Below are 25,495 nucleotides of genomic sequence, written 5' to 3' on the forward strand. Positions count from 1 at the left end.
CCATGGTAATAATCAGTCAAAACATCTTCATCACTGTTTGCAGATAACACAAACATTGGAGAGGAATAAATAACGAAGAGGACAGGATACCAAGTGATCTGGATTGCAAAAGCAAACAATGTTTTTATTATGGCTAAATGTAAATATACATCTAGGAACAAATAATATAGGCCATACTTACATGATGGGGGACTCTGCTGGAAAGCAATGATTCTGAAAAAGATGTGCAGTCATGGTAGATAATTAGCTGCACATGAGTTTCCAGTGTGATGCTGTGGCCAAAAGGCTAATGTGGTCCCTGGATACGTGTAGATGAATGGACTCACCCCTGCGGCACTTCCTGCTGGTGACTTCCGGGAATTAGCTCATTCCAGTTCCAGAACGCCCTCTGCAGGCCTCTTGGTGATCCGCCTGCCCTCTGGCCCCATGTCCCTCCCAGGACCCCGGTGCCCCGTTAGCTGGGATGCTGCCCCTAAGCAGTAACCCCTTTCTCTCAGGGTCTCCCCTTCCTGGGAAACCCCCACCCACTAGTCTCACCTCACCTCAGTATAAGGCTACTGCCAGTCATCATCTAGCCCCATGCCCTGGGGCAGGTTGCAGTATCAGCCTACTCATCACTGGCAAGGTTGGGCTTGGACCTGCTGCCTTGGCCTATCCCTGGCTTCCCTCTGCAACCCCCAGTACCTGTTGGCCTTATGCTAGGCTGCAGCCTGGGGTGTTCCAGGCTGGAGCTCCCCAGCCCTGCTCCACTCAGGTACTCTGTCTCTAGCTCCCGCAGCCAGGCCCATCTCCCTCTACAGGCAGCAGGAGACTGACTGACTGCCTCTGGCTTCTCTGCCTTTATAGGGCCAACTGAGTCTGTTTGGGGTGTGGCCCCAGCTGCAGCCAAACGGTCCAGTTTAGCAGCTCCCAGTGACACCCTTCCCCAGGGCCATTTTAAACCCTTCAGGGCAGGAGCAGGGTAACTACCCTACTACAATACATAAATAGGAGAGTCTTGAGTAAGAGCAGAGAGGTTATTTTACCTCTATATTTGGTACTGGTGTGACCACTGCTGGAATACTGTGTTCAGTTCTGGTGTCCACGATTCAAGAAGGATGATGATGATCATTTGGAGAGGGTTCAGAAAAGAGTCCTGAGAATGATTAAGGGATTAGAAAACATGTCTTATAGTGATAAACTCTAGGAGCACAATTCATTTAGCATAGGAAAGAGAAGGTTCAGGAGAGACTTGATCACAGTACCTACATGGGGAATAAATATTTAATAACGGGCTCTTCAGTGTAGCATGATCCAGTGGCTAGAAGTTGAAGCTAGACAAATTCAGCTTGGAAATAAGATGTACATTTTTAACAGTGAAAATAGTTAACCACTGAAACAAGCTGCCAAGGATGGTAGATTCTCCATCACTGACAATTTTTCAGTCAATATTGGATTTTTTTCCTAAAAGATCTGCTCTAGGAATTATTTTGGGAAAGTTCTATGGCTTCTGTTATATAAGAGGAATGACTAGATCAAGGGTTCTCAAACTTCATTGCACCATGACACCCTTTTGATAACAAAAATTACTACATGACCCCAGAAGGTGGGACTGAAGCCTGAGCCTGCGCAAGCCCCACTGCCCCAGATGGTAAGGGGCCAAAGTTGAAGCCTGAGCCCCGCTGCCCCAGGTGGGTGGATGGGACGGGCGAGCTGAAGCCAAAACCTAAGGGCTTCAGCCCCAGGTCGGGGTCTTGTAACCTGGGCTCCACCACCCAGGATTGAAGCTGAATAGGGTGACTAGATGTCCCGATTTTAGAGTCTCTTTCTTATATAGGCTCCTATTACCCCCACCCCCGTCCCGATTTTCCACATTTGCTGTCTGGTCACCCTAAAGCTGAAGCCTGAGCCCCAGCACCCAGGGTGGTCAGGCTTGGGCTTCGACTTTGGCCCCAGACCCCAGGGACTCTAACACCAGCTCTGCGACCCACTTTGGGGTCCAGACTCACAGTTTGAGAAGTGCTGGATTAGATGATCCCAGTGGTCCCTTCTGGTTTTTTAATCTATGAATTTATGAGTAAGTTTGCCAAAAACAGGAGTTAAGTATCAGCAGCCTATAAAGGACAAGATTACTTTTCAAAATGACCTTGACAAATTGGAGAACTCGTTTGAAACTAACAAGATGGCCAAAGGAATATGACCCAACAAAGTGAGGCCTTTGTAAACAGGGTTAATATTATTCTGTCGTGTGTTAACAAGAGTGTCTTATGTAAGATGCAGGAGGTAGTTGTCCCTTTCTACTTGGTACTGATGAGGCCTCATCTGGAGTACAGTGTCCAATTCTGGGTGCCATGCTTTAGGAAAGGTGTGGACAAATTGGAGAGAGTCCGCAGGAGGGCAAAAAAAGGTTTAGGAAAATCCTGACCTCCAAGGAAGGTTTGAACATGCACATTTTTTTTGTCTTGAGAAAAGAAGAGTGGGGAGGAACCTGGTAAGTCTTCAAATGTGTTACAAAGAAGTCCAATTGTTCTCCATGTCCGCTGAAAGCAGGACAAGAAGTAATCTGCAGAAGGGGAAATTTAAGTTAGATATTGGGCAAAATATCTAACCTAAAAAGTAAGATCTGGAAAAGGCTTCCAGGGGAGATTGTGGAATCCCTTTCATTTTAGGTTTTTCGAGAACAGGTTAGGCAAACACCTGTCAGTGATGGTGTAGGTAGATTTGGTTCTGGATTAGCGTAGGTGGCTGGACTTGATGACTTCTTGAGGTCCCTTACAGTCCTGCGATTTCTATGGTTCTATGAGTGTTGACCACTATACAATTCAATTAAATTTTTAGGTCCTTGCCTAACTGTCCAATTTGTTTGTTTAATTCTGCTACTAACATTCAGGCTGTCCTAATGCAAGTAGGGAAGACCTTTGGAAGACACTAACTGAAGCCTCTAACAGCATGTTTGCTATAGTAGAAGAATGATTAGAACACTAACAAGGGTTATATCAAGTGCTTTGACGTCTGAGAATGTTGGAACAGAAATTGATTCAGTGATGCTCCTAATCGCAAATGCGTGACAATTAATTTAAAATCAAATTAACATCTTTAGTGATTTACATTCCTTGTCAAGCTGGTATTACTGCACTTGGAATTCTTGTGTGGCTCAAAGGGCTCAGCTCCTACCTGCTCTTCTGTTTATCTGTTCTCAAAATTCTTGTAAGAATGCCTTGAAGTAAAATCTGGTCTCAAGTACTTAATCTTGCTCTGTTATTTTTACTAAATTAACTTTTGCATCTAAGAATTTTAAAGTCTGCCTGAGTTCACTATGTTCTCATGTCATATAAATTATCTTAAGATGGAATGAATGCTGTGGAACATTTCTCCAATATACCTCTCAATTAAAATGCAGAATTGGGTTATGATGTGACCTTTGTAGTTTCTGTATGGCAGTGGAGATCAGTGTTGCGTGCTGTAGATGATGTGCTTAACTCTGTCTCTGGAAAGTTACTGCAAAGCATATCCTGCATGGGTTGAGATGACACAGATAAAAGTTTGATGTTTGAGAGTGGGAGGAAATGGCATTAAACTTGTAAAGCTGAAAATGAGATTAGAATTATTTGCATAAATTCCTTATTTCTCAGTCCAGATGATCTGTTGTACTTCTAGAAGTTTGTCCAGTAAACTTAAGTATAAAAGCAAAAATTGAAGATGTTAAATATAAAGATTGTTATGAGACAAACTAATGATGCAGTTGTCACTACCTCACCTGCTATTAAAGAAGAGCAAGCTTGTGTAAGTATGTATACACTGCTGTTAAAACTCTGGCTGGCCTGTGCAAGCAGGTTTGGGCTACGGGGCTGTTTAATTGCGGTGTAGGCTTTTGGGCTCGGACTGGAGCCCAGACTCTATGACCTTGCAAGGTGGGAGGGTCCCAAAGCTTGTGCTTCTGCCAGAGCCTAAATGTCTATGCTGCAATTAAACAGCCTGTAGTCCAAGCCCTGCGAGCCAGAGTCCGTTGGCACGGGGCCAGCCTCAGATGTAGACATACCTTGTGAGACAGTAAACATACAGGGCCAGCTCCTCAGACGCAGCAGGGCTCCTTTATACTACCTTGCCAAGAGATGATCTGTGCAGCTGGCAATCTTGCTCTGTGGTGATTATCTGTTTATATGAGGCTTCTGTGTCACTCCATTCCTTGCTGGTAGCATAAGGTAGATGGCTGGGACCCCTGATGTTGGGATATGCCCAGCTGTGGTTTCAGCTCCTTGGGGTCACTAGTAGCTGTAGTGTAACCTCAAGGCTCTGATACTGTGGTATAGTAGAGCCAGCCCTTCACATTGCAGCCCTGGGATCAGATAAGTACAAGGGTGAACTTTACGCAGTCTTTGCACAGACACCCACTGACTTGCACTGCATTCCCCACAGCTGGAGCTGAGACTCTGGACCATAGCACGTGGTATCCAGAACCCTCTGACATTTTGCGTGTGAAATACATTCACCTAACCCTATTATTTAGGTGGTTTTCTTTTTTAACTTCAGGATTCGCTTAAGTCCTGCTGCCCGCTACATTCTTGAGACACATGGACTTGACCCAAGCAGTATTACTCCCTCTGGGCCTCGAGGAATTCTCACTAAAGAGTATGTATAAGCCTGCTGTAATTAAGCCAAATATTTTATTCATTTCCTTTTTCAGTCTGTCCCGAATTCCATGGTGTTCAGCCTACAAGACTCACTTGTTCTCTCAACCTTTTCCTTGGGGGGAATTGATTGTTTGGATGACCAACTGAGGATGTGGGAAGCTGGACTGGGTAACATTGTGAGAAGTTTGTATTTTTCTTTGTATGATCCCTGGGACAGGGACTGTCCAGCCATGTGACAGCTGGGAGAGATAGTGTAGCCCTCTCATTCCCCTTAGCTCACTACTAGAATGATTGACAGCTCACAAACTGTGCTGTCAGCTGGCACAGGGGTTTCATTGGGCCTGAAGAGCTCCCCCACATGCATAGAGGCAATAAAGTGTCAGAAGAAGCAGCAGAGGCCACCGTTCCCTAATTCCTGTTTCATGGGGAATCTGAGCCCCTGCTTTCCCACACGTGAGTCACTGCTGTAGCATTGTATTTTATTTAAAGTGAATTTAGTAATGTATTGCACACTGTGGGTTTGGTGCTGGTGGCTACAGTTTCAAGTTCAATAAAGTGCTTTCACCTCTGTTACTTGCGTCAGATTTAGAGTCTCTAGTAACATAAAGTCCAAGGACAGTGACTACACATACATTTACAAGTACAAGGTCTAGTCTGTTTTACAAGTTTTATTAAAGTTACCCATGCATACAGAATTCCTATAAAGACCTATGCACAAGTTACAAATATAGTCATACTCACATCCTTAATGATATTCTTAGGGCCTGATGGATGCCTTGTCAGTTGATCATCAGGGTTGATTCCTGCTGAAGTTTTCACATACGGAACTCATTTTATCCACTCTGGGAGCCCTCTTTTATCTTGTGATTCTGACAACCCTAATACTCTGTGCATGTACGTGAAGGTGTCTACCCTGTTTTTCCTTATTTGTATTGTCCCCCAAGAATATTGGGGTACCTCATTTTCCATAGGTTGTAGTTCCTTTAATTCTTTTTAGCATTTACGCACATGGTGCACCTTGCAGTTAAGGCATGTGTTAGAAAAATGTGACTACCTGGTACCTTGTAATAAAAAATTAATCTTAATATTAATTTTTTGCAGTGCCACCCATTGGCACATCTGTTCCCATAATTTTGTGGCATAGGGTCATTCTTTGGTCACTTACTTATGTCAAGCATTTCTTAAGCCTCTGGCTAGTATGGCTAAGCTGACATCTTACAGGCCTCAGCCTGTAGCCCTTGCTTTTCAGCCGAGCTTACTTAGATACCTAACACATAATTATCACTTCTAAATACTTAACAATTTTATACTTCTGTAATCCTACAACTTAAATCTGTTTAGCCTTCAATGATTATATATGACATAGCATATGAGCTAATTATAACATCATTTTATCATTCATTTATTGTGTGAAGTAATTGGCTGCACTGCTGACCCCAGCAGACACAAGAATTCATCTGTGGAGTCCAGGGTCTGTTTTGCTTCCATTTTAGTACAGATAGGCTAAAGACATGAAACTTAGTTCTGAAATTCCTCGAAGTTTAAAGAGATTGGGGTCTGGAATTCTCTTTCATAACCATCTCTGTTTTTAGCCTGTCTTTAATTCTGTTGTGAATGTTGAGGATTCTGGGATGGTTTAATGTGCTCCTTATATGCCTTGGATGCACTACTCTCTCCATTAAGATGTGGTGTCAGTCACGGCACCCAGCAGCTTTTGGAATTGGGTGCTCATTTGTTAGCATTATAGATCAAGGATTCCTTGAAATGATGCCCCTCAAATCTGCATGTGTGTTCTGGTAAGGTTGTGTGGGAAGGGTTTCCTTCAGGAAACTGATTTTGTCCTGGATAAAACCATTCCCTCTCTAGGCAGACTCCCACTCATGTTCCTCACACAGCTGTTGAGCTGTTGTAACATGCTGGGTCTGTATGGTTGAAACCTTATATCAAAGATGACCAGGTTTGTTAGGCTTGAGTCAAACACAGTAACAAAACAAGAAACTATGAAAGTGTTGCCTTTCTTAACCTTTGTTTCCTGCAGACTGTGCCTTGTTTGGATTAAATAGTGAGCCGGATAGAGGGGGTATCATTTGTAATAGCAGCACATTATCAGAAAGCTTTTTAATTATATAAGTGTAGCTGTAAATTATGGTGTATAACTAATCCATGGCAGGTGGGAACCCTCTGGGACTCTGAGCTATCTAATTAACATCCCCTAGTTGTCATGGAAATGTACCACAGATTCTGCTAGGAAGGTAATTATTATAGCTGCAAAAATGTGTGTCTCAAAAGTTCTTTCATCAGTTCAAAGTTACTCGGAAATGTCATTTTTAAAGATATATTCTGCTGTTTTAACCATTATTTTAAAATGGAGCAGTTTTGTAAGGACATATAGAACCCCTCTGTTTAATACTGTCTGAAAAGAAAAGTTTGTGGATATTTGTAGGCAGGTACTCTCTCTTTGGATGAAATATTGCATGTTTGCATGAAACTCAGGAAAATACACGCTGTGCTGCACAGCTAAACAAATCAGCCTCTTTATCAAGTAGGCTAATAGGTAAATAATCATGGAGGTAGAGCACTACAACACAGCTCACTTGGATGTATTTAGAAGTAAATAGGTTGCTTGCTGGTCATGGATATTCAGTATTGGCTATCAAAGTACAAGAATCAGAGAAGTGTGTAAAACCAGGAACAGAAATGGACATTAAATGAGGTTTTGTTTGTTTCCACCAACTTGATATCCTAAAAATAATATGCAATTTACAACCTAAGTAGGGTGACCAGATGTCCCGATTTTAGAGGGACAGTTCCAATATTTGTGGCTATGTCTTGTATGTCTTGAATAGGCGCCAGTCTAAAATTGTACAACCCCCATTCAACAGTGCAATGACTATGGGTAATGGCTGCTAAGCTTATCTTATTGAATCAGATTCTGATTATAGTGCAGTCTTGATGCTCGCTCTTTTGATGGCATAGAAGACGACACCTGACAAGGTGAGATTAGCACCCATGTTTTTGCTTTGACAAGCTATGCAATAACTATTAACTATTGACTGGGATCCAATACTTTTGTTCAAGGAAGAATATAGATTGTTTGGAAAGCTGGCTAGTGTGCTTCCTGGATGAGTAATTGCCTTGTGAAACAAATAGAAAGGCATGGCACTTGTGAAAATGAAGACATGATTCAGTTGTACAGATATGGAAAATATCTAGTAAATATAGAGGAAGCGCTAAAGAAAAAAGCCTGGATGATAATGGAAGAAAGTGTAGGATACAAGGGGTATTGCCTTTTGGAAGGTCCAAAGCCACATGCCTGCCCTGTAAATTCATGGTGCTCATAATATTAACACAATTATTACATTTAAATGAGATTTCTTTCTCACTCTACCCTTTTTTTAAATGGTGCAAAAAAGTAGGAAAAGTATTTAAATTGTCTTTTTGTCAGTCTGTTTAGCAAATGCATCATCCACTTCAGTTCTTAATGGCTAGTTTGTAGTTCTTAATTTATAGTATTTCATTTTATTTTATTTATTTATTTATTTAATTTTTAAAAAAGAGGGAAAGAAATTAATACTGTGGACAGTGTTGACCTGCATTTTCTCTAATTTCTTCACATTGTAACTTGTTCACATTTTTCATCCCCCTTGTCTTCTGGGACTTGCTAATACTCTGCCTAGTTCCAGTTAGTTGCTGTATACATTTCTCCACATAGCTTGGCCAGTGCATCGGTCTTCACGTGCCACATCCATACTGTTCCTGAGATCTCTCAGAACGTGACAAATTACATGGTGGTTTATTGAGATAGATAACTGTCAAATTGGAACTAGCTTATAATTCCAAACACGTGCGATATGGGCCATCAGTACTTGAGTTCCTGTGTTTAGAGAAGAAATCCTAGTAGATTAAACCATTCAACTCTTGGTCTTAGTTCTTTGAACATATTTTGGTGAAGTAATTTATCTACAGATTATTTCTACTGGAATCTGAACATGGCAGTAAGAAATATACAACTTACAGCACAATTAAATTATATGATATAATTTCATAACCAGGTAACACACTAATAATGTTTGTGTGCTATGAGGGTCTGCCTTGCAGTTGAATATTAATGTGCTAAAGATCATTCTCTACAGCTTTTCATCAAACACACTAAGATGCCTAAATATATTTTTTGTCTTAAAGCTGTGACTATAATTGTAACAATTTCAAGTTAGCAGCTCTACCTACTGTTAGAACAGAAGTAGCCTTACAACAGTGTTAAGCCTTCTCATTTCAACTTCCTCTCCTCACCTTTCTCAAAATGCAGCTCAGATACCCTTCCTCTCCAGTGGCATTGGAAGAGACCGTTGCCTACCTCCAGTAAAAGTACAGAAGACACTCTCCCTCTGGATATTGTGAACAACATAAAAACTGGAAACAAATATTACCTTAAGCAGGGACTGAATCCACATGGTAGTGTTTCCTCCATATGGAGTGCTGGTTTCAATTTTCACTTGCTCTCACTTTGTGTCTGTGTATCAGTTTCCCAATCTATAAAGTGAAGACTTTATTTACTATTCTATGTAGATTAATTATTGTTTGCATTATAAAATGCTTTGAGGCCTATAAGACACTGTACAAGTGTAAAGTATTTGTAATTTTTTTATCCTTAAAATTTGCATTTCAATATAAATCTCAGGATGCAAGTCATTTTAAAATTCTGTCACAATTTTTACTAAATAGCAATACACAATGTATAACTTAATTGACAAGCTCTCCTTGATCAGTAGCTGTACATTTTCCATGCAAGCCACAGGGAACCAATTTAATTTTATTGAAGCTGTGGCTTCTAAAGGAAGATAAACACTAGAAGTAATTTTAGTTCATTAAATACATTATGCATGTTTCAGCCTATTATTTACTTATTTCTTTATTAAGCATTTACGTAGTACTGTAAATGTATCCAAAGTCTCGCAAATCATAGAGACCGGCTGCTGTATTGAATGGTTTTCAATAATATTTTATAGCATGAAAATCAGAGTATATAATTGAAAAACTACTTCAGCCTCAATCTCTGTATCTGTGTGAATAAAATGCAGCATCCATTACAATCTTTTTAAATAGCTGACTGCTTGTTCTGTACATGGTTATTAGGGCTTATTAGATTATGATATTTAAGATGAAAAAGTTTTATGACTTTATTATATTGGATTTTAAAAGACCTTGATAATGTGAAAAGTTAAATAATTGTTTTTGTTGTTTTTCACCTTAACTATCAACATGCAGCTCTGTAAGTGGTCAATGTTAGGTTTATGCTGATAGGTGGTTGTTGGTTTGCTTAGCAGAGACGATATGGCAGTAAATGATCAGTGAGTACATCACACTGGAAAACACAATCAAGGAACTCTTACATTTTCTGGACTCTTAAACTGACTCCTTGATTTAGGGAGAGATTTTAGAGAAGGGAAGACAAAAAGTAATTACACAGAATGGCCAATTACAGTTTCCTTTTGTCAGGGCAATTCAGAAGTCATTCACCTGTGTGCCCAAACAGATTGGGGAAGAGGTGGTGACACAGCTCAGATTCAACAGAGCAACACTCCATGGAACAGGTTTCATTAGACTAAAGAGTGGCACAATTTACACAATCTGGGTCTAAATCTAAAGCCCACTGAAGTCAGTACAAGGACCCCAATTTACATCAGTTTGCACTGGACCAGACCCTCACTGTTTATGCTGGGAAGCTCTCTGTTGCTTTGTACCCAAGGTTGTTCCTTGAGATAAAAGCTAGGTTATACTTTTTTGTTGTTGTTTTTTTCAGGCCAAACTGCAGGTGGGATTTCTGGTTTTAAGGATAAAATAAAAAAAAATGCCATCAGAGTAAACAAAAGGCAGAGAGAATAGGCATTCTACAAGTGTATGTCAGGGTGGATCCCGTGGCAGTTGCAGATGCACCTCGTGTGTGTCCGAGACTGCACCTTTTACACCTGTGTGAGGGCTCAAATCCAGAAAGGGTAGAGAAGTTGTAACCTTCCCTCTTGCTGCTTGAGACAGAATGTAGTGACCATTCAACCCACTACTTTCTTAGAGATTTTAACTTTTTGCTTTCCCCTGGCTACAGTCTGTGAAGAAAACATACCTTAAAACGCCCATTTTCCTTGACTTAGATGTTCTGGGGAAAAAAAGGAGAGAACTGTTCACAGGACTGGCGCTAGTGTTTTTAGCGCCCTAGGCGCACGGCCATTTCGTCACCCCACGCGCTGGTCCTGCGGCTCCGGTGGACCTGCCGTAGTCATGCCTGCAGAGAGGGTCCGCTGGTCTGCGGCTCTGGTGAAGCTGCCACAGCCGTGCCTGCAGGAAGTCCACTGGAGCCGCGGGAGCAGTGAACCATCTGCAGCAATGCCTGCAGCAGGTCCAGTGGAGCCACGGGACCGGGGACCCTCCGCAGGCACGACTGCGACAGGTCCACCGGAACCGCCTGTCGCCTCCCCCCCCCCCAGCAAAATGCCGCCCCCCAATAATCCTGGCACCCTAGGTGATTGCCTAGGCCGCCTAAATGGAAGCGCCGGCCCTGACTGTTCATGACATACACCTTCCCCTCACGCCTATAAAGCAGGGTGAAGCACTTTGTACAACCATCATGCTTCATGGTGGACTCTGAAATGTCATGATTCAAACCACATTGGTCTTGTGATTGACTAATTTCTATCAAAGATGGACATATTTATTGCCTCATCAGCTGAGGGGAGAGCCACATGCCTGATAGGTGCTCTGCATACAAATCCTCTTCAATTACCCATAAATCCAGTGCTGCTGGTTTCAAGTTACATCTGCTAGAGAAATGGGTCACTTTGGAACCAAAGGTGACAGTCACTACCAGAATGAGACCAAAAAAACCATCATTGGCCAGTGTGCTCTCAAACACACACCATACCCTCGGCTCGGGGAGCGTGTGTGTGTGGTGGCAGGGAAGCCGGAGAAGGTGATGCTGGTGCTGACAGTCGGCAGTGGAGATTTCTGTGTTGACAATCACAGTGTCCATGAAACCCGCAACACCAGCTGCCTTGGTGCTGGCATTTCAGGCAATAAAGTCAGCACATCAGCAGAAGGTCAGCACCAAAACACAGAGCCAAATGGAGCATAACTCCAAATTGAGATATGTTCTCTATGCTGAAGGAATAACTGGCACAGGAGCCAGGTGGCCATGCAAAAGATTCTGATCTTTATGCATGAGGCACATACGTATTTACAGTGAGACCCACACTGACTACAACATGTTGAAGAACTACAGTTTTTGTAGGTTCTTTTTATAAAATATGAAGCACAGAAAGTGTCGCTCTTTGCAGGGTATCTCTCTCAATATATTAACACTCTTTGACCATCTTTCTCTTTCTGGGGCCAGGTCTTGACTAAAAGTTGAGTTGAAAAAACCACACACCTGAGCAATGTAGTTAAACATACCTAACCTCCGCCCCATGTAGACAGCACTAGGTTGATGGAAGAATTATTCTGTCAACCTAGCTACCACCTCTCAGGGAGATTTATTAACTATAGCAACAGGAGAAACCTTCCCATGGCTGTAGTGAGTGGCTACGCTGAAGTGCTACAGTGGTGCAGCTGCAGCTGTGCTACTGTGGTGATTTAAGTGTAGAGAACCTGAGTTTTCTATCCATCCTTGTACTCTGATTTCAGGAGAAGGAAACTGAGGTAGCTGAGGAACAACACAGGATTATATAATCACCACCAGGGATGCCAATGTGCTCTCCAATGGGCGCCATGTACTGCAAGGTTATGTTAATTTATTAAGGTTTGCAGAATTGGGCTTTCTAAATACTGTTGTTTAGGATATTTTGTTTCAGCTTGTGTACTTAAACTGTAAAATAGACAAGTAGGCAATTGCACTTGAGAAAACGGTGTCCAAATTATGCAGAGAACTTCCTAAATCTGAGCTTCTGCTAAATTAGTACTTCGCATGGAGACACTGAAAATATTAGTCAAAAGGCTGCACGTTTGTAAGTATCTGGGCCATCTTACTATAGTGATGTAGTGAAGTGTAACACAGAGTTGCCAGCGTGTGCAGATTCCACGTTGTAACAAGTTTGACAAGGAATATTCAATTTACTTTAATACATGTAGTGGGAAGGAAAATGTGTGCTTACCAATGAATGTGTGCTGTTTTGACAATAGATTTACCTGTCTTAAGATTTGCTTCCCCCCCAATGCTGTGTTAATGGGTTTTAGAAAAGCAGTTCAAAAGCAGTGTTGTTGCCAACCATATTTTTTTTAAATTAAATATTTAAATATTTTTAAAAATATTAAAAAGTTTGATACGAGATGCCTTGTGTCCCCAACCAGTTTTACTTGCAGGCCCCTGTCTTAAGAATGTTTTGTTTGTAACTCGTGACATTCATAAATTGGTGTTCTACTGTGTCTTTTTATTAATCAGTTGAATTGCAGAGATTCTGTAGTAAGAAATTTAATGTGCTGCACTTATAGGATTTAAAGACTTCTAAATGAATCTTCTAATTTAAAAATAAAGATCTTTTGTCCTAATAGTTTTATAATTTTTGTACACTTAAAATCTAAGGAAATCAATCAAATGACAATAACCAGATGGTTTTAATTAAATACTTTCTACTGCCATGTTAAAAAGCAGAAATACTTTTCTGTTCTCTTTTTGTGTCATCTTTGTGACCATTTTCTCAGCTAAAACATCTAGTTTTTTCTTTAAACATCATTTTATTCAGTAAAAGTTTTTCTTCCAGTACAGGATCTATATTAAATAACAAATCCTTGATTTTAAAAGAAATTCAAGTATAATTTTAATTTGCAAAAGTAAATAAATTCTTTATTAAGGGTGAAACTGCATTCTTAACTCAAAATGTTGTGCTTAGGTACTTCAGCAAATAATATTTGTGGTTAGTCCTATAACAACTTAATTCCAACACTGCCTGTGTATCAAAGCATCTTTGTACACAAGTGTTATTGGCTGGCTATGTCTAAAGAAGGACAGCCGACATTTGACGTGGGTTTACTCAGGCCACAACTTTATTATTAGATATCTGGGTCTACCTGGCAGATAAGTGTACAGTGCAGGTAATCCCATGTTTATTCCATAATTACCTGGGGGGGGGGGTTATCTGCTCCCCCTCTCTTTCCATCCAGGTCCCTCCAGCAAATCCATTGCCGGGACCTTACCATCCACCCCCCCGTGGAGAGTTAAGGTGGGCTATAAGCATGGGGGATTGGCTCCCTGCCGTACCAGTCATAGGAATTCTCACCCACCCTCCATTCGTTCCTTTAATGAACACCTCTTTTTAAGTCTATATACTTTTCCTGTGGACTACCTGCACTTAACATCTGCCCTGCACTTAAATAATGAGTTGCTTCAGTCTTGGTCTGTGTGAAAAGGATGGCTCAAGGCACCGCACTGCCCCTTTTCAAAGCCTGCATTCCCTTTTGCAGTAGTTTTCATCTCTTCCCCTTCCCTCCCCCACAGCCATAAAGCACTGTTCCCTTCACTCATGGGGAAGGCTCTTCACACTTTATTTTTAAAGCATTTTCACAAATACACACTTATATCAGCGTAAGGTTCCCAGGATTTTGTTTAATCATTATGTAAGGAGATGTGAAACTTTATTATTTCCTAATCAAAGAGCCAGTATGGTCTAATGGACCAAGCATAGGGCTGGGAGCAAGGTATTGCAGAGTTCTACTTGGACATGAACCTGTGTTATCCTTGGGCAAATTACTTACCCTTTCTATGTCTTGTTTGTACCATGGTCTGTCAGCCAAACTTCCCCCCTGCTTAAAGGTGCAGGGTGGTCATTAAGGATGTTGACACAACTATTGTAATAGTGTCAGAGCTAACCAGCAAACAACAGTATACATTTTCTAGAATATATAAAGATAGTAGCTATTATTTTTCATTAATTCCTCAGCAATGGGGTATTACATTAAAAATAAATAAATATAAGTATTGAGCCTGTAGCGGCTGGGAGCTGTGGAGGCCCCTGTTGGCTGACAGCTCCAGCCCTGCTGTCCCAGGGCTGCAGCATAAAATGTCACAGAGGTCTCTGGAAGACACTGATTCCATGTCCTCCATGACATAATCTCAGCTTTATTTATAACTGGTCTTCTTTTTCAGTGTTCACAGCTGGTGCAATTATGTGTATGTGAGGGGGAGAGGGACAGCTCAGTGGTTTGAGCATTGGCCTGCTAAACCTAAGGTTGTGAGTTCAATCCTTGAGGGGGCCATTTAGGGAACTGGGGTAAAGATCTGTCTGGGGATTGGTCCTGCTTTGTGCACTGGGTTGGACTAGATGACCTCCTGAGGTCCCTTCCAACCCTGATATTCTGTGATTTATTGTAACATAAATGAAACAGCTTTTATTTGCTGTGTCCCAAATATAATCTGAATGCATGTCCCATCTGTTCCTGTAACACCTTCATTTTAAGAATTGACAGTACAATACATAGTATAGTTTTGCCACTGTTGTCCTTTAATGATGATAAACGTACTCCTGTTTCTCAACTGCCCTGTGCTGCTGCAGATTTAAATCCTAACATGTCAGGGATGAATAATCTATAAACATTTATGGTGTTTCTTCATGCTCCTCAGAGTTTTCATTTTGAAAATTATTATTAATTAAAAAATAATTGCCTTTTCATTTTTAGTTTATATCCAGAATTTTAATAGCCAGAAGTTACTCATTAGAGTTGATTCTTGAAATTATAGTATTTTTTTTGTCTGTTAGCTTTTTCTTTCTAAGTATTTTTTGTATTACTGTTTAATCAACAGGGATGCACTCAATCTTCTGCAGCAGAAACAGAACAGCAAAGCTGTGGAATCGAGACCTGTGGTTTCTCCAGCCCCTACTCAGCCTACTGTAGTGCCTTTGGCTCCACAAGCAACAACTGTGTCCTCTGTTTATCCGCGGCCTGCAGTTCCGCCAATTTCTATACCGGGTCAGCCAGCAGCACAGGTAATACTTCTGTTAAAGCAGCAACATGCATTCAGTTACAGCAGGGGTTTCCTGTTTCTGCAGCTCCCATTGGCTGGGAATAGTGAACCGCAGCCACTAGGAGCTGCGAGTGGCCATACCTGTGGATGTTCAGTTAAACCAAGCGTTTCATGACCTGCGAGGGGCTTACCCTGAACAAGCCACGAACTGAGTTTGGGAACTGCTGAGTTACAACTAAATAATGCTACATCTTTTCATTTTAATTAAAAAATAATAATAATGACAAATATACTGAACTTCATTTTAGTCAGTGTTATCTAGCAATTGGAAACGGGCGTGGGATTCAGAACTCATGGGTTTTATTCCCAACTCTGCAACTGACTTGCTGAGACCATAGGCATGTCACTTAACTTCTCTGTCCTTATCTACACTCAGAAAAAGGTGCCCCCCCCAACTGAATTAGTTCAATTAAGGTACTTTAACTGGACTGAAAACCACAGTTAATGTCAGTGCAAACACAGTTTAACACATTTAGCATGACGTGGCTATGTATTAACCTACTAAAGACATTAAATTGATGCTAAGTGGATGTTTAAGTTGTTAGGTCAGTTGAGCTAAAGTGATCTTTTTGATCAAAGTTGATCTCCATTTTTACCTCAATTGAGCTAACCCAACTGGGGGAACCTCCCTCCCCCGCCTTTTTTTCCACCCTAGTGTACTTAAGGCCACAATGGCTAAGTTTTTTCCCCTGCCTATACAATAAACATTACGTGTACTTGATTATATGTATAGCACTTTGAAATCTCTGAATAATAAGAGGTTTGTGAGTGCAAAATTCTATAAGCATGGATTAAAAATAAATATAGGTTAGGAGTGTAGAGTTGGATTAGGCAAGGGTTAGAGGATTGGGGTTGAGTAAAGATTGTTTGTGTTTAAAAAATGTCAAAGGCTCACAAAGTTTTCTCTGAATAGTTGGGCCTGAAATATTGAAAGATACATTATTCTGGGGGGAATTCCACCATGCTGGAATTCTTCAAGACAGGATCTGTGAAATTGGACCATTCTGCTTCTAGAACCAACTTTGAAGTACAACTGCAGTTTCAGGGCTGGTATTTGGTATTCTATGAGAAATAATGTAGGGTGGGACGTGTGTTTTTTTTTGTTTTGTTTTGTTTTGTTTTTGGTAAGGTTAAAAAAAAAATCCAGGCCTTCATATTTTTTTTCTGTCATGATAAAAAAGTGCTTTGCCTGCAGCTATATCAGAGCACACTGTGATTTGTATTCAACATACAGTGTATATGCTGTATAATTTTGGAGAGTATTTCTTGTGAAATCCACATTTTTCCTGCGTCTGTTTTCATTGGCATTACAAGTAATTGCTTGCAAGAGTTCCCTTTCATCAAAAGGTTGTGAATGCTGAATTGTGACATGACTGAATGAATTAGGCAGGAGAGGCAGGTTGATGACAAAGGAGAGAGATGTACAGTGAAACCTGTCTTAAGCAACCACTAAAGGGATTGATAAATTGATGGCTCAACAGAGCTTCTACTAACAGTCTTCTACTAAAATAAAGGTGCAGCAGAACTGTACTCTGCAGGCCCTAAACTATTGTAATACCACAGTGCTGATTTCACCAGCTGAGAACCAGGGCTGATATTTTTGGAGTAATTTGCTAGATCAGTAGGATTCATTGTACTCTGTAAACTGAAGTTATCTTGTTCCTTATCAGTGATAAGAAATACAGGCAGAATAATAGAAATTTGGTACACTTCTGTCCCCAAATGTATCTGACTGTGAATTTTCTTTAAAGAAAATTGTTACTCGTCAGTATTGTCTGTGTGGACTACCCGTCTTGATTTCCTTTATCTGCTAAAGATCAAGTACTTATAATAACATGTTATAGTACTGTGCCTAGAATCTCTGTGTTTATCCAGATTTAAATCTGGCAGGCATGGTGCAATGGAGCAAATATTCAGATTTTTTTCAGCCTTCATTTTCTCACACTTCAGCTTTATGGAGTAAGATAAAATAAACACTGTACTTCATTAATTTCCTTGGTTCTGTATAACCTGTTTTGCTGGTCTGAATATGATTTTTCATTCTGCTATCTTTCAGCAAGAATAGAAAATTCAATTTATTTAAATTTAATCTTAGGCATATTAAATACTTCCTACATTTTAATGCGTTTTGAAAGTTGGGGTTGTTGTAAGTGAACAAAAGCTACCAACTGAAAAGCATTACTGCCTAGTCTTGTTTCAGCAGAGGGGAGTGTGTGTATTCTCTGCCTGTGTTTAGTGTGCAAAATATTTGCTTTCAGGGTACGTTCACAGAAGTCCCTGCCAGCAACATCCGAAGAGTTATTGCTAAGAGATTAACAGAATCTAAAACTACTGTGCCTCATTCATATGCTACTACTGACTGTGACCTTGATGCTATCTTGAAACTAAGGAAAGAACTAGCAAAAGGTTGGTAAACGTTATTTATTAATCAAAATAAACTGATCTAAAGAGTACCCAGCACTAACTGGACTATCTTGACCTGCTATACAATTAGTTATACCCACGCTCTGTACAGAGTGACTAGTCTTCTATATTGAGTTTCAATACTGGGCATTCAAATAAACTTTTTTCTTTGTGCTGCAACAATTTTTTTTCTTAAAGAATTTTGTTTTCATTTAGACGCTTCCTGTTTCACTGTCCTGTCTTAAGCAACCACTTTGTATTTGTTTCTGGGGAGGCTGGTGCTGATTGCTATGTGATTTTCATGTATGTCTACAAATCTAAACTCAAGTAAAAGTTATCGTGGTATGGATTTTATTTTAAATTTTGATTTCATTCAGCATGTTGTTTTTAAAAGCCCCTTCCTAGGGAAATAAACTTACTAGTCAAGCTGTTCTAATGTGACTTGTGATTTTGGGTACCTTAATTTTTGGAAGCCCAATATCACTTCAAAAGGGCCTGATTTTCAGAAAATGTTGAGTACCCTTCCTAAGAAGACCATGCCCAGTTCTAATTTCTCAGGTTAGCATCTGAATTCAGTAATCATTCTGGAAAAATATTTGTCACTCTGTACATAGGAGATTCACTTCATACAATATTTCTTCTTTCATAAATTCATGGCCTATCTTCCAGAAGTTAGAATGCAGCCTAAAAATGACAAAATGCTTTGGCACAGATAGTGGTATAATCTTCAATCCTTAATTCTACTTTAGGATTCATCTGCTGTATTACACTTATCAAAACTGTCTGTTATTACATAGTCTTTTTTTTTCTCACTGCATTGAGAGACAAGCAAAAAATTACCATATGCTTCATCATCCTGTAGATCAGACACAAACTCTGTGATTGCTTGTGGTTACTGGAATCTGGCAGGTTCTTAGGAGACCAGAAGACTGCAATGTTATTCTACCAACCAGTATGAGAATGCTCACACAACTGCAGATTAACATAAGATTTCTAATTATACAGTAGGTTCTTGTTTCCTTCAGTCCTATCGCTAGAATTCATGCAGATTTTTCTGACTGACCACCTAGAGAGTAAATATGTGCTGTATTAAAATCTTGGCATATCAGGATGGATGCATTGTAGGTTGAATTCCTAAATGCCAAATCTCTGTGTAGGATTGTAACGATGCTGTTTTCTGAGAGTGTCAATTAGGACAAATTACTTAGAGCAGAGCAGTTACAACCCAAAGCTAGAGTTCCTATACTATTAAGGCAAACCAAACCAGCCAGAGAGGACTTTGGTTTTATCCCATTAGCTAACCATAAGTCACACAAGCAATTCCCTTAGACACTCCAGTTTCCCAGTATCACCACCAGTGCCACTCGTTATGGAGATGAATGGTTATGAAAACCAATACCCCAGTTAAAAAAAACAAAAGGTTCTCTCGATCCCAAAGGACCAAGCCCCAGACCTGGGTCAATATACAAATCAGGTCTTACCCACAAATCACACTGTTGCCAGTCCTTTAGAATCTAAAATCTAAAGGTTTATTCATAAAAGAAAAAAGATATAGATGAGAGCTAAAATTGGTTACATGGAATCAATTACATACAGTAATGGCAAAGTTCTTGGTTCAGGCTTGTAGCAGTGATGGATAAATTGCAAGCTCAGATTAAGTCTCTGGAGTACATTCACAGCTGGGATGGATCATTCAGTCCTTTGTTCAGAGCTTCAGTTTTTAGCAAGGTCCCTCAAGAACTAAGAAGCAGGACTGAAGACAAGATGGAGGAGCTGCAGCAGCCTTTTATAGTCTCTTGCCATGCGGTCTCTGCTTTTTTGTCCCAAAGACAAGCAATCCAGCACATGGCATAGAAAAACCTTAGAGTTCTGTCCACAGGCATGTCCCTGTACACCCCTTGCCGAGTCATGAATCTACCTTCTCTCAGTGGGTCAGTTGTATAGCTGATGGGCCTTAATGGGCTATCAAGCAGGCTAGACAGTGCTGACACCATATTGTCTGGGGTTTGGAGTAGCAGCCGTGTTAGTCTGTGTCCACAAAAAGAACAGGAGTACTTGTGGTATCTTAGAGACTAACAAATTTATTTCAGCATAAGCTTTCATGGGTTACAGCTCACTTCTTCGGATGCATAGAATGGAACCACGTGGAACCATTCTATGCATCTGAAGAAGTGAGCTGTAGCCCACGAAAGCTTATGCTGAAATAAATTTGTTAAGTCTCTAAGGTGTCACGTGTACTCCTGTTCTTATTGTCTGGGGTGTTACCCAGAAGCATAGCACAAGTTTGAAATACAGACAGTATAGAGCCGATACTTATAACTTTAAATACAAAAATGATGCATGCGTACAGATATAATCGTAACCTTGTCTTAGACACCTTATTTGACCCACTTTATACAAGATTTGGTGCCACTACAGGACCTTGGTTGCAACAATGATCTATACGGTCCCAGTTCATATTAATAACATCACAAATATGTTGAGGGAAATCCTATTGGAAAAATACACACATGCTCTTTCCCACAACATACACTACTGGAAGCCTGGGTTTTGGTAGCCTAAAGCTGATGAAGCTACTGGGAAATGAAACGTAATCCAGTATGACTAAAAGCTTTGTGTGGCTTTGTCTTCGATAGGAAAAAAATGTGTGTTCTTCACTCATGTTAGTTAGTACATGGTAACTAACAAGGTAAAATCCTAATGAAGACGAGGCAATTTGTAGTTTTAATATGAACTAGGAGATCTTATCTTGAATTCAGTGTGATTTATGCATTAGCTGTAGTATTTACTTTAAGCACGTCAGAAAATGGAATTTCTGTCCTGCAGAAAATTCTGATTGTTTGGAAAAACTTCAGTTTGGAAACTAATAGTTTCACTTTGATAATGCTGAAACATTATGATATAATATAAAATTAAATATATAAAAATGTAATAATATAAAAGAGTCTAAATGACTACTTTCAAATGTTTCCATCAAAGATTTAATCTAAATTAACACATTGCTGCAAAACATTTTAGATTTTGATGACTCTGCATTTTCTGTCGGAAAACTGTTTAAAAATTTTCTGCCGCCTTTATTAAATATACTGATTCTAGTACTCTGCTGAATTGGGGCTGACAAACAAAATCCTACCGTTTGGTGGTGAATACTGAGATTTTGTGAATCTATCCCACTCGAGAGTGCTACCTCTATTCATGGTGCAAAGACATTTTTTTAAGAACAGGGGAGTTTCAGTGAGAGTGCTGTTGGAGGAGCAGGTTGTTGTAGTTTTTGTAGTTTGTGGTGTTTGTGTGTGAGTGAGTGTGTGGGCAGGCTGCTAGGGGCTGTGTGCTGGGAGCGAGGCTGAGCCCTGAGTTGGGGGCGGGGCTTACCTGATTAGGGGTCCTATATAACGAGCCAGGCAGTCAGCTGCAGCAGCACAGGAGGCGGCGAACAGAGCGGCTAACAGGGGAGTTTCAGTGGGAGTTTCCAGGGGGAGGTTCGGGGAGACCAAGGCAGAGAAACCAGGAAGGCAGACTAGGGAAGAGGCAGGGGTCTGCCAGCAGCCCTGCGCTTGCCGGTGGCCTGCGGTGCGGTGTGAGCTGTGGATTGCCAGGCACAGAGTTGCAGCGCTACGATGGAGGCGGAGGCAGCAGGTGCAGACACACTGAGGATGACTGGGTGCGGTAGCTGCGGCATGTACATGGTCCTAGAGGGAGCACCTGAAAGGAGTTTCATCTGCATGAAGTGCCGTCTGATAGAGCTGCTGGAGGAAAAAGTAAGGGGACTGGAGATGCAAGTGGAAACTCTGGCTGAGTTTAGAAGGGGATTTGAGCAGATGATGGAACACAGACATGATGAGGCAGAGGGGACAAGCGCAGACGAGCAGATAAAAGCAGGACCTAAGGACTCTGAGGAGGGACTGCTGGGTGAGGAAAGTGGACGGTGGAAGCATGTCACTAGGAGAACCAGGCAGAGGAAAAGACGGGCCAGCGATGGACAAATAGAACTCAGGAACAGGTTTGCTGAGTTGGGAAATGAAGATGGAACACAGCAGGCTGCTGAAGGAGAAAGGGCGAGGAAGAAGAAGCAAGCAGCTAGTCCTGCAGAAGGAGGGGAGCAGTCACTGGAGGCAACATCAAGTACGAGCCCTAGGAGGATTGTAAGGGCGAATTCAAATCGAGAGGAATCGCGGCCAGCTGCTGTGGGGGATAGACCGGAGAATCGCACTGTCGCCAGGAAAAGGCAAGTCTACGTGATTGGAGACTCTTTACTGAGAAGAGTAGACAGGCCTGTAACTAGACCTGATTGGGAGAACAGAAGAGTGTGCTGTATGCCAGGGGCTAAGATACAGGATGTGGACTTGAGGCTGAATACGATCTTAGCGGGAGCGGGAAAGAATCCGTTGATTATCCTTCATGTGGGAACGAATGACACGGCTAGTTACTCGCTGGACTGTATCAAGGAGGACTATGCCAGACTGGGGAAGAGGCTTAAAGACATCGAGGCTCAGGTGATCTTCAGTGGGATTCTGCCGGTTCCTAGAGCGGGGCGACGAAGGAGTGACAAGATTATGGCGATCAACAGATGGCTCAGGGAGTGGTGTTATAAGGAGGGCTTTGGGATGTACGGTCACTGGGAAGCATTTACGGATAGACGACTGTTCGCTCAGGATGGACTTCATCTCAGCAAGGAGGGAAATAGAATTCTAGGATGGAGGCTCGCCGACCTCATCAAGAGGGCTTTAAACTAGGAAGTTGGGGGAGATGGTTGGGAGATGTTCGGGAGATCTCCACGCCAGAATATAACCTGGAGAGGGAAGTAAACAAAGTGAGCGGGGATACCCTTGCGACCCCAAGATTTGATCCAAGGAGGAATAGTGGAGTAGAAACCAGAGTAACGGGTGATGCTGGTGGTAGAAAGTTTGTGCACAACGGGGGAAAGAATGTCACTGACGCCAAACGCCGAAAATTAAAAGGTCTGTACACTAATGCGAGGAGCCTAGGTAACAAGTTGGAGGAACTGGAGTTACTAGTGCAGGAAGAGAAGCCGGATATTATAGGGATTACCGAAACCTGGTGGAATAGTACTCATGACTGGAGCACGGGTATTGAAGGCTATGTGCTGTTCAGAAAAGACAGGAAGAAAGGCAAAGGTGGTGGAGTAGCCTTGTACATCAATGACGAAATTAAATGTAGCGAAATAAGAAGCGATGGAATGGATAAGACAGAGTCTGTCTGGGCAAAAATCACACTGGGTAAAAAAGCAACTAGAGCTTCCCCTGAGATAGTGCTTGGGGTGTGCTACAGACCGCCGGGTTCGGATTGGGATGTGGATAGAGACCTCTTTAATGTCTTTAATGAAGTAAACACAAAGGGGAAATGTGTGATTATGGGGGACTTCAACTTCCCGGATATAGACTGGAGGACGAGTTCTTGCAAGAATAATAGGGGTCAGATTTTTCTGGATGTGATAGCGGATGGATTTCTTCATCAAGTAGTTGAAGCACCCACAAGAGGGGATGCCATTTTAGATTTGGTGTTGGTGAGCAGTGAGGACCTCGTAGAAGAAATGGTGGTAGGGGACAACCTTGGTTCGAGTGATCATGAGCTGATTCAGTTCAAACTAGATGGAAGGATAAACAAATGTAGATCTGGGATTAGGGTTTTTGACTTCTCGAGGGCTAATTTCGAAGAGTTAAGGAAATTAGTTAGGGAAGTGGATTGGATGGAGGAATTAGTGGATTTAAATGTGGAGGAGGCCTGGAATTACTTTAAGTCGCAGCTGCGGAGACTGTCGGAAGCCTGCATCCCGAGAAAGGGGGAAAAAACCATGGGCAGGAGTTGTAGGCCAAACTGGATGAGCAAACAACTCAGAGAGGGGATTAGACAAAAGCAGAAAGCTTACAGGGAATGGAAGGAAGGCAGGATCAGTAAGGAAAGCTACCTTGCTGAGGTCAGAACATGTAGGGATAAAGTGAGGAAGGCTAAAAGCCACATTGAACTGGAACTTGCAAAGGGAATCAAAACCAATAGTAAAAGGTTCTACAGCCACATAAATAAGAAGAAAACAAAGAAAGAAGAAATGGGGCCGCTATACACTGAGGATGGAATGGAGGTTAAGGATAACCTAGGCATGGCCCAACATCTAAACAAGTACTTTGCCTCAGTTTTTAATAAGACTAGTGAGGAACCTTGCGATGATGGAGGGATGATAAACGGGAATGTGGATATGGAAGTGGATATTACTGCAACTGAGGTAGAGGCCGTACTTGAACAGCTCGATGGGACGAAGTCGGAGGGCCCGGACAATCTCCATCCGAGGATATTAAAGGAACTGGCGCGTGAAATTGCGAGCCCGTTAGCAAGAATTTTTAAGCAATCGATAAACTCGGGGGTTGTGCCGTATGACTGGAGGATTGCTAATGTAGTTCCTATTTTTAAGAAAGGGAATAAGAGTGATCCGGGTAATTATAGGCCTGTTAGCTTGACGTCTGTAGTATGTAAGGTCTTGGAAAAAATTTTAAGGGAGAAAGTAGTTAAGGACATAGAGGTCAATGGTAATTGTGACGAATTGCAACATGGATTTACTAAAGGTAGATCGTGCCAAACCAATCTGATCTCCTTCTTTGAGAAGGTGACGGATTACTTAGATAAAGGAAATGCGGTAGATATAATTTACCTAGATTTCAGTAAGGCGTTCGACACGGTTCCGCACAGGGAGCTGTTAGTTAAATTGGAAGAGATGGGAGTGAATATGAAAGTTGTAAGGTGGATAAGGAACTGGTTAAAGGGGAGACTCCAGAGGGTCGTATTGAAAGGTGAACTGTCGGGCTGGAAGGAGGTCACCAGTGGAGTCCCTCAAGGATCGGTTTTGGGACCGATCTTATTTAACCTTTTTATTACTGACCTTGGCACAAAGAGCGGGAATGTGCTAATAAAGTTTGCGGATGACACGAAGCTGGGGGGTATTGCTAACACGGAGAAGGACAGGGATACTATTCAGGAAGATCTGAACCATCTTGTAAACTGGAGTAATAGAAATAGGATGAAATACAACAGTGAAAAGTGCAAGGTCATGCATTTAGGAATCAATAATAAGAATTTTGGATATATGTTGGGGGCGCATCAGTTGGAAGCGACGGAGGAGGAGAAGGACCTTGGGGTACTGGTTGATAGCAGGATGACTGTGAGTCGCCAATGTGATACGGCTGTTAAAAAAGCAAATGCGATTTTGGGATGCATCAGGCGGGGTATTTCCTGCAAGGATAAGGAGGTGTTAGTACCGTTATATAAGGCGTTGGTGAGACCCCATCTGGAATACTGTGTGCAGTTCTGGTGTCCCATGTTCAAGAAGGATGAATTCAAACTGGAACAGGTTCAGAGACGGGCTACAAGGATGATCCGAGGAATGGAAAAACTGCCTTATGAAAGGAGACTCAAAGAGCTTGGCTTGTTTAGCCTGGCCAAAAGAAGGCTGAGGGGGGATATGCTCGCTCTA

At 41.6% G+C, this 25,495-nt stretch overlaps 1 protein-coding gene across 2 annotated transcripts in view; it reads left to right on the forward strand.

Moving 5' to 3' along the window:
• The window catches only part of PDHX (pyruvate dehydrogenase complex component X), a 96,521-nt gene that overhangs the window by 37,662 nt on the left and 33,364 nt on the right, over window positions 1–25,495 (forward strand). For both annotated transcript variants that reach the window (XM_050955397.1, XM_050955396.1), the window contains 3 exons: window positions 4,510–4,608; window positions 15,391–15,574; window positions 17,871–18,018. In XM_050955397.1, the coding sequence (XP_050811354.1) occupies window positions 4,510–4,608; window positions 15,391–15,574; window positions 17,871–18,018 (431 nt within the window). The remainder of the gene's footprint in view (window positions 1–4,509; window positions 4,609–15,390; window positions 15,575–17,870; window positions 18,019–25,495) is intronic.

Source organism: Gopherus flavomarginatus, chromosome 5 (genome assembly GCF_025201925.1).
Source record: "Gopherus flavomarginatus isolate rGopFla2 chromosome 5, rGopFla2.mat.asm, whole genome shotgun sequence".
Classification (NCBI taxonomy): Eukaryota; Metazoa; Chordata; order Testudines; family Testudinidae; genus Gopherus; species Gopherus flavomarginatus.